The following is a 12,618-nucleotide window of genomic DNA, read 5'->3' on the forward strand; positions in this document are numbered from 1 at the left end:
TGAAGGGGTACGTGCACCCCAATGTTTATAGCAGCAATGTCCACAATAGCCAAACTGTGGAAAGAGCCAAGATGTCCATCGACAGATGAATGGATAAAGAAGATGTGGTATATATACACAATGGAATATTATGCAGCCATCAAAAGGAATGAGATTTTGCCATTTGCAATGACGTGGATGGAACTGGAGGGTGTTATGCTTAGTGAAATAAGTCAATCAGAGAAAGACATGTATCATATGACCTCACTGATATGAGGAATTCTTAATCTCAGGAACAAACTGAGTGTTACTGGAGTGGTTGGGGGTGGGAGGGATGGGGTGGCTGGGTGATAGACATTGGGGAGGGTATGTGCTACGGTGAGCGCTGTGAATTGTGCAAGACTGTTGAATCACAGATCTGTACTTCTGAAACAAATAATGCAACATATTTTAAGAAAAAAGAAAAAGAAGAAGATAGCAGGAGAGGAAGAATGAAGGGGAGTAATTCAGAGGGGGAGACGAACCATGAGAGATGATGGACTCTGAAAAACAAACTGAGGGTTGTGGAGGGGAGGGGGGTTGGGGGATGGGTTAGCCTGGTGATGGGTATTAAAGAGGGCACATTCTGCATGGAGCACTGGGTGTTATGAACAAACAATGAATCATGGAACACTACATCAAAAACAAATGATGTAATATATGGTGATTAACATAACAATAAAAAATTTTTTAAAAAAGCAGGACAATATCACCTCAAAGTAGCAATAGGAGGCCAACTTTTAGGTTGCGACATTGCCTTATTTGCTCATCTGCATAAATATAAATATTCATTCTGTGACTCTCAAGAGGAGAATTAAAGCAGGATAAATTCTGTTGGGCTCATTTGAAAAAGCAGGAAAGCACTATAATGATCTGTCACCAGTTCCTTGAAGTACTAATATATTTGCTTTAATTTCACTCAGCAGAATCCAAAAATCCAAGATGGCCTTTCTTCAAGACAGGAGTGTTGAGGGTTGCGCATTGTCATTTTTGTTTTAATTAAGCCCCTCGTAGCTAAGAAACTAAGAGATGGCTGAAGAGCCCCTTCATCCTACTTTTCCTTTACGTGATAGCAGATGGCACGTGGCATTTACATGATTTCATCCCCTCCATGCTAGTGACGTGCCAAATGACGCCATTTTGTGCAGCAAAAGATGCTAATTGCTGGTGGCTAATGGGCTTTGCAAGAAAACAAGCAATCCTAATATTGTGATGCTTTACAACTCCAAATTTGTAACTTGATACAGCTTAGGAAGCAGCTCGCTCGCTGAAGCCAACTTGCACAAGCGTATGCCCCAGTTTGCGATCAGCGCCACACCCATTGTGAACACTGAAAAATTAATGAGATATTACAGAAGCGAATTCCACAAATATGCATCTATTTCTGGGAAAGCCAGTTGGATTAGTCCTAGGAGGTTTTTAAAATTCATTCTTGGTTCCATCAATTATTGAAGAGTTATAAATCGAAATCAATGAACCCTGATTCTTTCCTACGTAGGACAAGGATGGGCTGCCAGCCAGACTTTCCTTCAGACACACTTCATCGCAGTGTCTACACACCTGCAACCCTCAGAGCAGTAGGGCCTTACAGGTAGTGGCTGTGCCTCATTCTATTAAAAAAAGTTTGGGGGCGCCTGGGTGGCTCAGTCAGTTAAGCGTCTGCCTTCAGCTCAGGTCATGATCCCAGGGTCCTGGGATCAAGCCCCACGTTGGGCTCCCTGCTGAGCAGGGAGCCTGCTTCTCCCTCTGTCTGCTGCTCCCCCTGCTTGTGCTCGCTCTCTCAAAATAAATAAATAAATAAAATCTTTTTTAAAAAATCTGCCCACATGGCCTCCAATCACTGTCATCTGTGGACACACACACACACTGATATATTTTTTTTAAGTCCTGTAGCCAAATCAAAAGCCCTCTGAGGTTCCAGGCTATGCTGCTCCAATTACTGCTCTGTGACCCTGGCCAAATGGGTTACCCTCCCTCAGTGTCAGGTCCTTCCCTGTAAAGAGGGGATGGTAATATTGCCAGCCTCAGAAGGTAGTCATAAAGAGTGAGATAAATAATGTTTGTGGAGCTTACCCCAGAGCTGGGCATGTGGCAAACAATCAATACCTGGCCGTATTATTGGTAGAATGATTTTAGTGAGGATTTGGAAAACTACCTGTTCTCATAACTGAATGTATGAGTGACTTTCACATAATTCTTTCAAGCATAAAAATTTGCATGAGTGTCTTCATCAGCTTGGAGTGTTATAACAAACTACCACAGACTGGATGGCCCAAACAACAAATATTTATCTCTCAGAGTTCTGGCGGCTGGGAAGTCCACGATCAGGGAGCCAGCATTGTTGGGTTATGGTGAGGGCTCTCTTCCTGGCTTGTAGGTGGCCACCTTCTCCCTGCATCCTCACATGGCTGAGGGAGAGCACACTGCTGTCTCTTCCTCTTTTTATAAGGGCCCAGAGCCCATCATGGGGGCTCTCCTGCCATGACCTCATCTAAACCTGATTACCTCCCAGAGGCCCCATCTCCAACTACCATCACATTTGGGAGTTAAGGCTTTCATATATGAATTTTGAGAGGACCCAAACATTCAGTTTGTAGGGACACAGCCTAGACATTATAAGTTTCAAATCAGAAACAACTAGTAGAAATCTGTCACCAGGGTTGTTGCTCACGGGTCACTCTCATTTTGCCCCTCTTTAGGGACACGATTTGATGGTTTCCCTGGCAGTTCTGAGACTGCCTTCCTGGGCTCCTTCATCATATAAATGGAAGCAGGGCCGGTTACCAGTCAGGTCTGAGGTCCCAGGAGAAGGGGAATCTCCCACCAGCTCTCCTCCTGAACAGGGAAGCTCAAAGAGCTGCCAGGGAGCGAGAACGTGCTATCAGAAGGGAGAAACCTACATAAAGAAGGGATCCTCCTACAAGTGCACTCCTCTAAGATGACCAATCTATTTTTAGATTTAATAGAACTATCTTTCCCCTTAAAGAAGCAACATGCTCCACATGCATTAGGTGACCGTACGTGCCAAGCACTGGGCTAGATAGATAGCTAATGCACCAACATTCCCATTCCCAGCCACACTTCTTAAGAACGTTGGACTGACATGTAAATTAGAAAAAAAAAATGTGCTAAATGGCTTGCACAGTGTTGGAGATGGGTAGGCAGCGGTGAAGATTCACAAAGAGAATAATTAGTAGAATGACAAAACATTTCAGCACATGTTCTCCGTAATGAAGGGAAATTCATTTCTTGAAGCCTCATTTTCAAAAGGATACAATATTTCCTTTTAAAATCAACCTGTCTACTTGCTCCTTCGTCTTTTGAGCCTTATTTATCAAGGAATTCGTATCTCTAGAAATGATAATCCACAGGAATCTAATAAACATACTGCTTTACTATCCCCCTTTTGCAAATGGGTAAACCAAGGTTCAGAGAGGTTGAATAGCTTGCTTGAGGTCACATCGCTTTTAAATGGTGAGGTGGGGACTGGCCCCCAGCTGTCCCAGACAGTCCGGCTCTGAGTCTGTTTCCATCCTGACATTGCCCTGCTTCTCCAAATGCGGGGCTCCACGACCAGACCCGGACAGGCTTCTTTCCTTTCTCTCATCAGAGCTCTATGAAAAACCATGCCTGTTCTCACCAATTCAATGCCATCTTTGTCAACCCCTCCGAAATGTATACACTCACCTGTGTCCATTTTGCTCCAGTTCCGGGACCCCAGTGGCCCCTGCAAATGCCAACCCATCTACCTCTTAGTTATTATTGCGCCCAGCAATGGGTCTCTTACTCTAAAGAGTTAATGTGACCTCTGGAAGGACTGTCCCCTCCCTCCTCACTGGTATGTCCCCCCGGCGCTTTGGTCAGGAGGTTGGTCAGACCCATGGAAAGAAACAGTGAGTGCCCCTCCAGATAGAGGGCTGGCGCCCACTTTCCCACAGCCCCAACACTGCTTCTATTGTCTCGGTTTCTTTATTTTCCAACTGGCTGCTGATTTTTTAAATTTCCACAACATGCAGTCACTATGGTTTCAGACATCAACAAAAGGCATATGTCCCAATTGCTGTAGGAGTCCTCCAGCTGGCTGTAAGATTCCTTTGCTAATGTAGAAGCTAATGAGCCTCTAACAGATTTCTTTCTCTGGTGCCATAACCCTACCAGAAAAACCAGCCACAGCCCCTGAGCACATTCTAGAACTATTACAGGTCTCCTTTCAGATACACAGGGAGCCGTCTAAACACAAGAGCAGATAATCCATGCTTTCTCTTGCTCACGACCCATCAAGTTGAGTAACTTCCACCAAATTGCTTAGATCCTCCGTCAAGCACCATGCATCATGACTGAGGCTACAACACAAGTTAAAAAATTATCTATGGTAAACACTTATTTGAAACACAGCCAAGCTGATTTTAGAAAGCCTTCCACATTGTTATGAGAGTTTCTTCCTGGTTCAGTTGGTAAAATGAACTCTTTAAGTGGGCAATTCATGATTTTGCAACAGAATACTGAATGAGTCAAAAAAAAATGTAAAAAGGTCAAACATATGAAGTTTAAAAGCCAAGTTACAAAAGGATGTGTAAATACGACACCATCAAAATTACTTATAATCAGAAAAAGGTTTTCAGCAGTTATCTAAGCATAGAGATTATGGGTCCTGATTTTGTGTGTTTTTCTTTGTTTCTCAAATTTTCTGCAATAACCTTTGTAATCAGGTTTCTAAAACTAATATTATTGAAAATAAAAATTATAACAAAAATAAGTGGGTGGTTCCATTCTAAGGAAACTAGAGTTTCTAGAATATTCTGGTATTCTGTAGCAGAGAATTATCATGTTGGGCAGTGCCTTTAACAGTCTGGGCTTTATTTAGTCATCTGCTAAATGAGGAGTTGAACTAACACATCTGAGGCACCTCTGATGGTAAGGTGCTGTGATCCAGTATTTAGAGAAGTTAGGATTGAGAAGGACAGTCCATCACCCACCACAAGGCGGGCACTAGACTGAAGTTTATGTTTGCTCTATGACTGTCCTGAGCCTTGGATTTTTGTCTTTTCACAAGTAAAACAAGACATTTGATCTAGGCATCCTCACTGGCTTCTATCCTCCAGGTCTCACATTCTGTGGTTCTGGGGGTCAGACCCTGGCCCAGAAATGGCTTTTCACCTGTTAGTGGTTCATAGACAAAATGTGCAGTCTGTTCCCATGCATATTGGAGAATGAATGGGAGATACTGAGGCCACTAAAGTTGTGACCTTAAAGAATTCAGGCTTGAAAGTCCTGTTTCTAACGATCTTTAAACAGGGCAAAGACAAACACAAGCGCCTATCCCATCCGGAAAGCTGCCTGTCCTCTGTGAAGTATAGACTTCAGAGCCCGTGAGCTCCACGGCCTTCAGGTAGCTCAGAACTCATTGGCTGCCATGGCAAGGCGTCTTTTGGTTGTTGTGGTAGTCATTATTTTAAGCTGTCAGATTATTGCCTTGTTCATAATACCAGCAGAGCGCAGGAGACAGCCCCGCGGCTGCGCGGAACACTGTCTGCTCTCCCGGATGCACGCTGAAGCCCAGGGAAGAGATTTTACCTTAACAAGGGTAATGGCTAGAAGAGCACTTTGTAGACCAGAAGGCCCAGTACAAATGTCAAAAGCTGTTACCGTTAGTCACCTGTCTGGGTCTTTTTCAGTAAGACAACTTCTAAAGGTCTCTTTAAATGTTAAAACTCTTATTTCATGATTCTTCAATAGTTCATTTCAGCAGACATGGCCAGTGGAACCTGGATCAGAGTGCCCAGTTCTGGTTTTGGAGTTCTTTGAGGGTTTTGGGGGGGGGGGTTTGAGGGGTTTTGTGGGGGTTTGGTTTTGTTTTTTGGTTGTTGTTTTTTTTTTTTTGCAATTAACTGAAAAAGGCTCATGAAATTCTGAAGCATAATTCAAAACATCGATTTGAATTTCTTCTCCTTTTAAACAAAAAGCAATGTATGTATGCTGTGCAGCCCATTGCTTTGCATCCAGAGGAAATGGCATCTCAAAGTCACACAGAGAGAGGAAAATTATTTCTAACTTATATGTAGGTTCTGTGCTTTGAGTAGCTTGAGGAGCCACTAGCAAGAGGGATGCCAAGGGTCTGCGGTGGGAACCATGGTTTTGGAAATTGCCTGCTCTTGCTGTACTGCAAGTCAACTCACCGAGGTGGAAAGGTTTTGTTCTCTCTTTTCTCCCATGTACAGGATAAAACCTGGAATGAAGTCATGGAAACACATCAAAAACTTCCCACCGACCAATTAGACTGGAGAAAGCAGCGAGAGACCATGTGGGAACTCTTCACAAGTAAATGCACTTATTTCTTGGACCATTTATTAGTTCTTTTTTTTTTAAGATTTTATTTATTTATTTGACAGAGAGAGACACAGCGAGAGAAGGAACACAAGCAGGGGGGGTGGGAGAGGGAGAAGCACGCTTCCTGCTGAGCAGGGAGCCCATTGTGGGGCTCGATCCCAGGACCCCGGGATCATGACCTGAGCTAAAGGCAGATGCTTAATGACTGAGCCACCCAGGCGCCCCCAATTTATTAGTTCTTAAGATGGTAATGCTGGCTTTCAGTTTTGTAGCAGGTGGAAAATATTAATTTGACTCTGAGGACTCATTTTCTCCCACCGTGCTAAAAAAAAAAAAAAAAAAGGAAGTTGAGGGGAGGGTCCCTTCTTTCAGGGGATCTTAAGAAAATTGTACTTATTTATTTTTGCTTCTCTGCACTTATTTATATTTTGCTTCTCTTTGTTCTTTTTTTAAAACATGGCCTCTCAGGTTTGGGTAAGATCTTCTAAGTAAACTAGTCCAGCTCCCCATCTGAGTATGAATCCTCTTCTACCTTATCTTCACCCCATGTTCACACACTACTAGGGTTAAGGAGCTCACAACCACCCTCAAAGCACCCGTCCCATCTTTGGTCAGCCCCCTCTTTTGGAGCTCTCATTCCCTCATGGACAATGCCAAGCAAATACTTCTTTTTTTCTTTTTTTCTTTCTTTCTTTTTTTTTTAAAGATTTTGTTTATTTGACAGAGAGAGTATGAGCAGGGAGAGGGACAGTCAGAGGGAAAGGGAGAAGCAGGCTCCCCACTGAGCTGGGAGCCCCATGGGGAGCTCAATCCCAGGACCCCGGGATCATGACCTGAGCCAAAGACAGACGCTTAACCGACTGAGCCACCCGGGCGCCCCACAAATGCTTCTTAGCAACCGTCGGGCTGTAGTCACAGATGTCTGGGGCAACCATTCACATGTCATGCAGTGGGGTTGGATTACACAGCATATTTGTGATGTCTGCTGGGGAAATGGTGCCCCTGAGGTGGTGCAGGGCTGCAGCCCTGATCGAGTGCAGTTCCAAGCAGAGAATTCCTTGCCGAAGAACCACAGGCAAAGAATGGGAAAGGAGCAGCTGCCTTCCAAGACTGCAGGGAGGAGGAGGCTCATGGCCGCAAGGTTGCCTCTGCCAATAAGGCTTTTGAACACTGGCTACTCTTACACAGAAGAAACACTGTGTTGGGAGACTTGGGTTCAAGCTCTGGATCTGCCTCTGACTTTGACCTTGGGAAAGTCTAGTCCTCCATTTCCTAAACCAGAGTTTGGCAGACATTTCCATAAAGGTCCAGACAGTAAATATTTTAGGCTTTGCAGGCCATGTGGTCCTTATTGCAACTACTCAGCTCTTCTGCTGCAGTGCCAAAGAAGCTATAGATAATTTGTAAAAAAAAAAAAAAAAAAAAAAAGAGAGAGAGAGAGAAATAATGTGGTGCATTGGTATATTACGATAAAACATTATTTGGGTAGCAGGCCTGGTTGATCCCACAGGCTGTCATTTAACAATCCCTGTGCTAAGCTATAAAAGAGGGATGACAACACCATCTCTGGCTATCTCATAGCATCTCATCACTGCGATAATCAGATTCGTTTTCTTTGAAATCTCTCAGGTGCTATACACACGTCAGTTAATATCTTCTGTGAGTAATACTGATTGTGTCGGTCACAATGTTAAGTACTTTATCAGCAAAATTTAAACTACAAAGACAGTGAGGAAATTGAGAATTAGAGATGATATGTATTAGGATACAGAAAACGAGTTTAAGTGACGTAGGATTTTAGCAGCCCATGTGGCTGTTGAGTCCACAGATGGTAGAGAGTTCAAGGTTGGTTTGATCAAAGGACTCAAAACCAAGGACAAAAATTTCTTTCCATCTTTTATCTATGGCTTCCATGGCATCAGCCTCATCCTATGGTGGGCTTCTGTTGTAGTCACAGGATGGCTGCTGTCTTTGAAGCAGAGAGAGAGAGAGAGAGAGAGGACCTCTTCTCAGCATTCATAACCAATGTCTTGATTTCATGCTGATTGCACTGGCATCAGTCACATGCCCTCTCCTGAACTAACTACTCTGATAAGGAAGGAAAGTGCTAACTGGTTTAAGGCAATCAAAGCACATCCCTATGAGTAAGGACACCTTGATACATGGCACATGCAAGGCATGGGGAAGAGTAGATAGGTGAAAAGCAGAAAATATTAGGGAAGGGAAGGACTGAAGCTGGGTGGTAGCCAATAGACATTCACTATGGAGCACTAACCCTCTGGCTGATACTACCTTCCTTGCCCAGATAAACAGCATCAGAATTTTTTAATCCCACTGTAAACTGCACAAGCTTTTCAAACTAGCATTTTCTGTTTTTTAAAAAAAGGCCAATTTGAGTTTATTTATTTTCAAATGTCCCAGTGTATGTAAATGTATCTCCCTGTGCACAATCAATACAAGTTTCCCAGAGTTACTTATATTTTTTTTAAGTCAACTGGTAAAATAAATATAGCAGAGGACTCGGTATCTTTTTAAGTGGCCAAATTTTCTATAAAGCGAAAAATCTTATAGCAGAAATACTATTTCTTCTAAATTTTCCCAATTTATCTGTAGCAATGACTTCTATTTCTTACAATTATGTTTCTTAAATACTTGGATATTGCCAGATTTCCAGACAACCAATACCATAGGCATACCTCAGAGAGATTGCAGGTTCGGTTCCCGACCACCACAACAAAGTGAATATCGCAATAAAGGAAGTCAAATGAATTTTTTGGTTTCCCAGTGCCTATAAAATTTATCTTTACACTCTAGTATAGTCCATCAAGTGTGCAATAACAGTATGTCTAAAAAACAATGGTCATATCTTAATTTCAAAATACTTTATTGCTGAAAAATGCTAACCACCATCTGAGCTTTCAGTATGTCAGAACCATTTTGCTGGCAGTGGGCCTTGCCTCAGTGTGGATGGCTGCTGACTGACCAGGGTGGTGGGTGCTGAAGGTTGATGTGGCTGTGACAATTTCTTAAAATCAGACAACAATGAAGTTTGTCACATCAGTTGATTCTTCCTTTCACTTGAACTCTTAAAGGCCATTGTAAGATTATTAACTGGCCTAATTTCAATATTGTCTCAAGGAATAGGGAGGCCTGAGGAGAAGGGGAGAGAGATGGGCAACAGCTGGTTAGTAGAGCAATCAGAACACAAATAGAACATTTATCAATTAAGTTCACCATCTTATATGGGTGTGGTTTGTGGAGCCCTATAACAGTTACAATAGTTAACATCAAACATCATTGATGACAGATCACCATAACAAATAAATAATAATGAAAAAATTTGAAATATGAGAATTGTGAAAATGTGACACAGAGACATGAAGTGAGTCAATGCTGTTGGAAAATGGCACCAATGGGCTTGCTTCGACACAGGGTTGCCACAAATCTTCAATTTGTAAAATCTGGTATATCTGTGAAGTGCAAGGAAATCAGGGCGTACATGGGACTTGGGGAAGCTCTAAGGCAGAGGTTCTCTTAGTGGGGTCCCTAGGCCAGCAGCATCAGAATCACTTGGGAACTTATGAAAAACGCATATTCGCAGGGCATCTCGGTGGCTCAGTGAGTTAAGCATTCAACTCATGAGTTCAAGCCCTGTATTGGGCTCCACACTGGGCGTGGAGCCTACTTAAAAAAAAAAAGAAAAGTACAAAGAATATTCTCAGACCCCATCAGAGACCTATGAGTCAGAAATTTGGGGGGTTGGCACTAATCTCTGATTTAACAAGGTCTCTAGGTGGTTCTGATGCAAGTTCTAGAAACATTCATTGCATTAACATATGGAAGTGGAAACTGGAGAAGATTGATGGTCTAAAGTCCAGTTTTTCACACCTAAACTCCTTGAAATAATTGGTTCCTTTGAATGCTTCATCGTATTTCTACAAAATAGGCCTGTTTCAATAAACTGATCTCTAGTTTATAGAATGAGGGCAGGTTATCTGTGACAATTATAGTTCCTTCTGGACTTGCTGCAGTTTTCCTGTTGTATAAAAGCATCAGATCAAGTAATAAAAACATGAAGACTCCCTTAATGTTTCATCAATATTTAATGCCTTTACCCAAATCTAAACATCTTCCCAGTTATCAGATATCAACTCATTAGTGTCTATTTTTAATTTCTTGAATGTACAAGATAATTGGGTCTTTTGCAGAGGAAGGAATAAATGAGAACTCAGTATGAATGTTGTTTTGGTCTCAAGTTAGTGCCATTTGCAGGAAGAGAACCTTTGAGATTTCTTTGGCCCCGGGGAAGCTGAGAAAGCCCATCTGAACAGATTATGTCCAACAGGAATATTGCGAGGGCTCACGCAAGCAATAGCGACTTTGTACAGAACGGCTCATTTCCCATATGTCCTATGGGGCCTAAATGTCATCAATTTGTATTTAGAAAAATTCCTAAGCCTTGAAAATGTTGATTTCTACATTGTCTTGTAAAGTTATACTCAGGAGGTTGATGTTTAATGTTCTTGCAAAGGGCAAGTTTCAAAATTGGAAAATAGAAGGTAATGTGTGTTTTTTGAAAAGATCTTCATGAATACATTAAAATATCTACAAACTCATGAATATCTCCTGGTTGTGGATGTATGGAGACTTTTTGCAAACCCAAAGGAGTTGAGTCAGGTGAGTCATAGTGGGAAGATTCCAGTAGCCATATTTTCAAATTCACCAGAGGATCATAAAATGTATGCTTATTCTATTCTTGTGGCTTGTGTTCTATATTCCCTTCCCATATAATCTCATGATCAGGAGATCGGGTTAATAAGCAGGAAATGTAAATGTCCATTGACATCTTTCCAATAGATTGCAGATATTAGTGGGCCTTCAGTAGCATTTTCCATCTCGCTATGGCCATTTAAGAAGTAAACATAGCGTTTGCTTCAGTAGCACACATACTGAAACTAGAACCATACAAAGAAGATTAGCATGACCCCTGCACAAAGATGATGCACAAATTTGTGAAGCATTCCATATTTTTTCTACAATACAAGCTCTGGAACATCTAGAATCTACTCAGGAATCCTTCTGGTTCACTTCTGTATCCAGAAGACCTAAAACAGTGCCTGGTGCCTGGGAGAACTCAATAAGCAATTTGGAATATATGAATTTCCTCAATAAATAATGCTGAATACAAAAATAAAGTTAAACACGTTCTTAAGATCTCCATCATCTTCATAAATATTTATTTTCAAATAAATGTCCTTTTCTCACATATATTATAAATAAATAATATCTTCCTTCTAAAAAGGAAGAGAGATGCCAACAAGAATTTATTTACAAGACACACTTATAAGAAAATATATATTGGAGAGTGGAGAAAAAGAAGTCTTTGAATTTTGCCAGAAGATAAGTTCGAAATGGAAAACATCTGTAAGAGCAATATTCGAAGATCATCAGTTTTTGATTCCTTACCCCCAGAAGGATGCCTACTCTTGTTTTCTTTCTTCCTGGCCCTAGACAAGCTTTGGTTTTGTGAACAGTCTTTCTAGCATCATCAAGGCCTATGCCAAGCCTACGGAGACCTCACTGCCGATGGATATCATTTCTGAGCTCACAAAGGTAAAATCCTTCTGGGACGACCCAGCTCCATGCAATAAATTCACCCACCTCCCAGGAGAGTTGTTTACGTCTACTTGATTTAGTGCATGTGCGCTCTTGTGCCTGAAAACGTTCCATGAGCACCCTCCCACGAAGGAGACATCCTTTCCTCTGCCAGTAAACATGTTCCGGAATAACTTGCTGCTTCTGTTTGCCACTGTCACCTCTCCTGTGTGGGTTTTATGAACACAAAATTCTGCATGCATGGAAACATCGTTTCCAAGTCTGTTTTTAAAAATTACTTCAACTTAAAGCAATATTCATGGCAACGGTTTGTGAGGCTAATTACATGGTTCATTTATTCTTCTAACGAAGTGCCAGGCTCTCAGAAAGGAACAAAATAAACCTTCACATTGATCAACACCCTTAATAAGACTTCTGTATGGAAGGAGAAGAAGAGAGGAGAACCTACACCTCTGGTATGATAAATCCTATTTATTTCCTGAGTAAATATTTAGACCTCCTCCCCCATTTTTTTACTTTGACCTTTTAAACCCAATCCCTACCCTCACGGAGCAAGATTTTAATTTTTACAAGCCATTCAAAACAAACAAACAAACAAACAAAAAAAAAAAAACCATAGATGGAAATGTATTGAGCACTTACTAAGTGCTTAGGTGT

The 12,618-nt window shown here is 41.8% G+C and overlaps 1 protein-coding gene and 1 non-coding gene across 2 annotated transcripts in view; both read left to right on the plus strand.

Moving 5' to 3' along the window:
• PLEKHG7 (pleckstrin homology and RhoGEF domain containing G7) overlaps positions 1 to 12,618 on the plus strand; it is a 52,908-nt gene that overhangs the window by 18,930 nt on the left and 21,360 nt on the right. The window contains 6 exon segments of the mRNA XM_088025734.1: positions 945 to 991; positions 5,314 to 5,369; positions 5,371 to 5,407; positions 6,237 to 6,372; positions 10,919 to 11,022; positions 11,857 to 11,958. Of these exon segments, the coding sequence (XP_087881860.1) occupies positions 945 to 991; positions 5,314 to 5,369; positions 5,371 to 5,407; positions 6,237 to 6,372; positions 10,919 to 11,022; positions 11,857 to 11,958 (482 nt within the window).
• On the plus strand, positions 11,271 to 11,377 carry LOC114211078 (U6 spliceosomal RNA). Its single transcript, XR_003609649.2, has one exon. It is a non-coding gene; the product is annotated as a U6 spliceosomal RNA (small nuclear RNA).

The sequence above is a fragment of the Eumetopias jubatus genome, unplaced genomic scaffold (genome assembly GCF_037043125.1).
Source record: "Eumetopias jubatus isolate StellerSeaLion01/CBP00866 unplaced genomic scaffold, mEumJub1_p1.0 scaffold_8, whole genome shotgun sequence".
Lineage (NCBI taxonomy): Eukaryota > Metazoa > Chordata > Mammalia > Carnivora > Otariidae > Eumetopias > Eumetopias jubatus.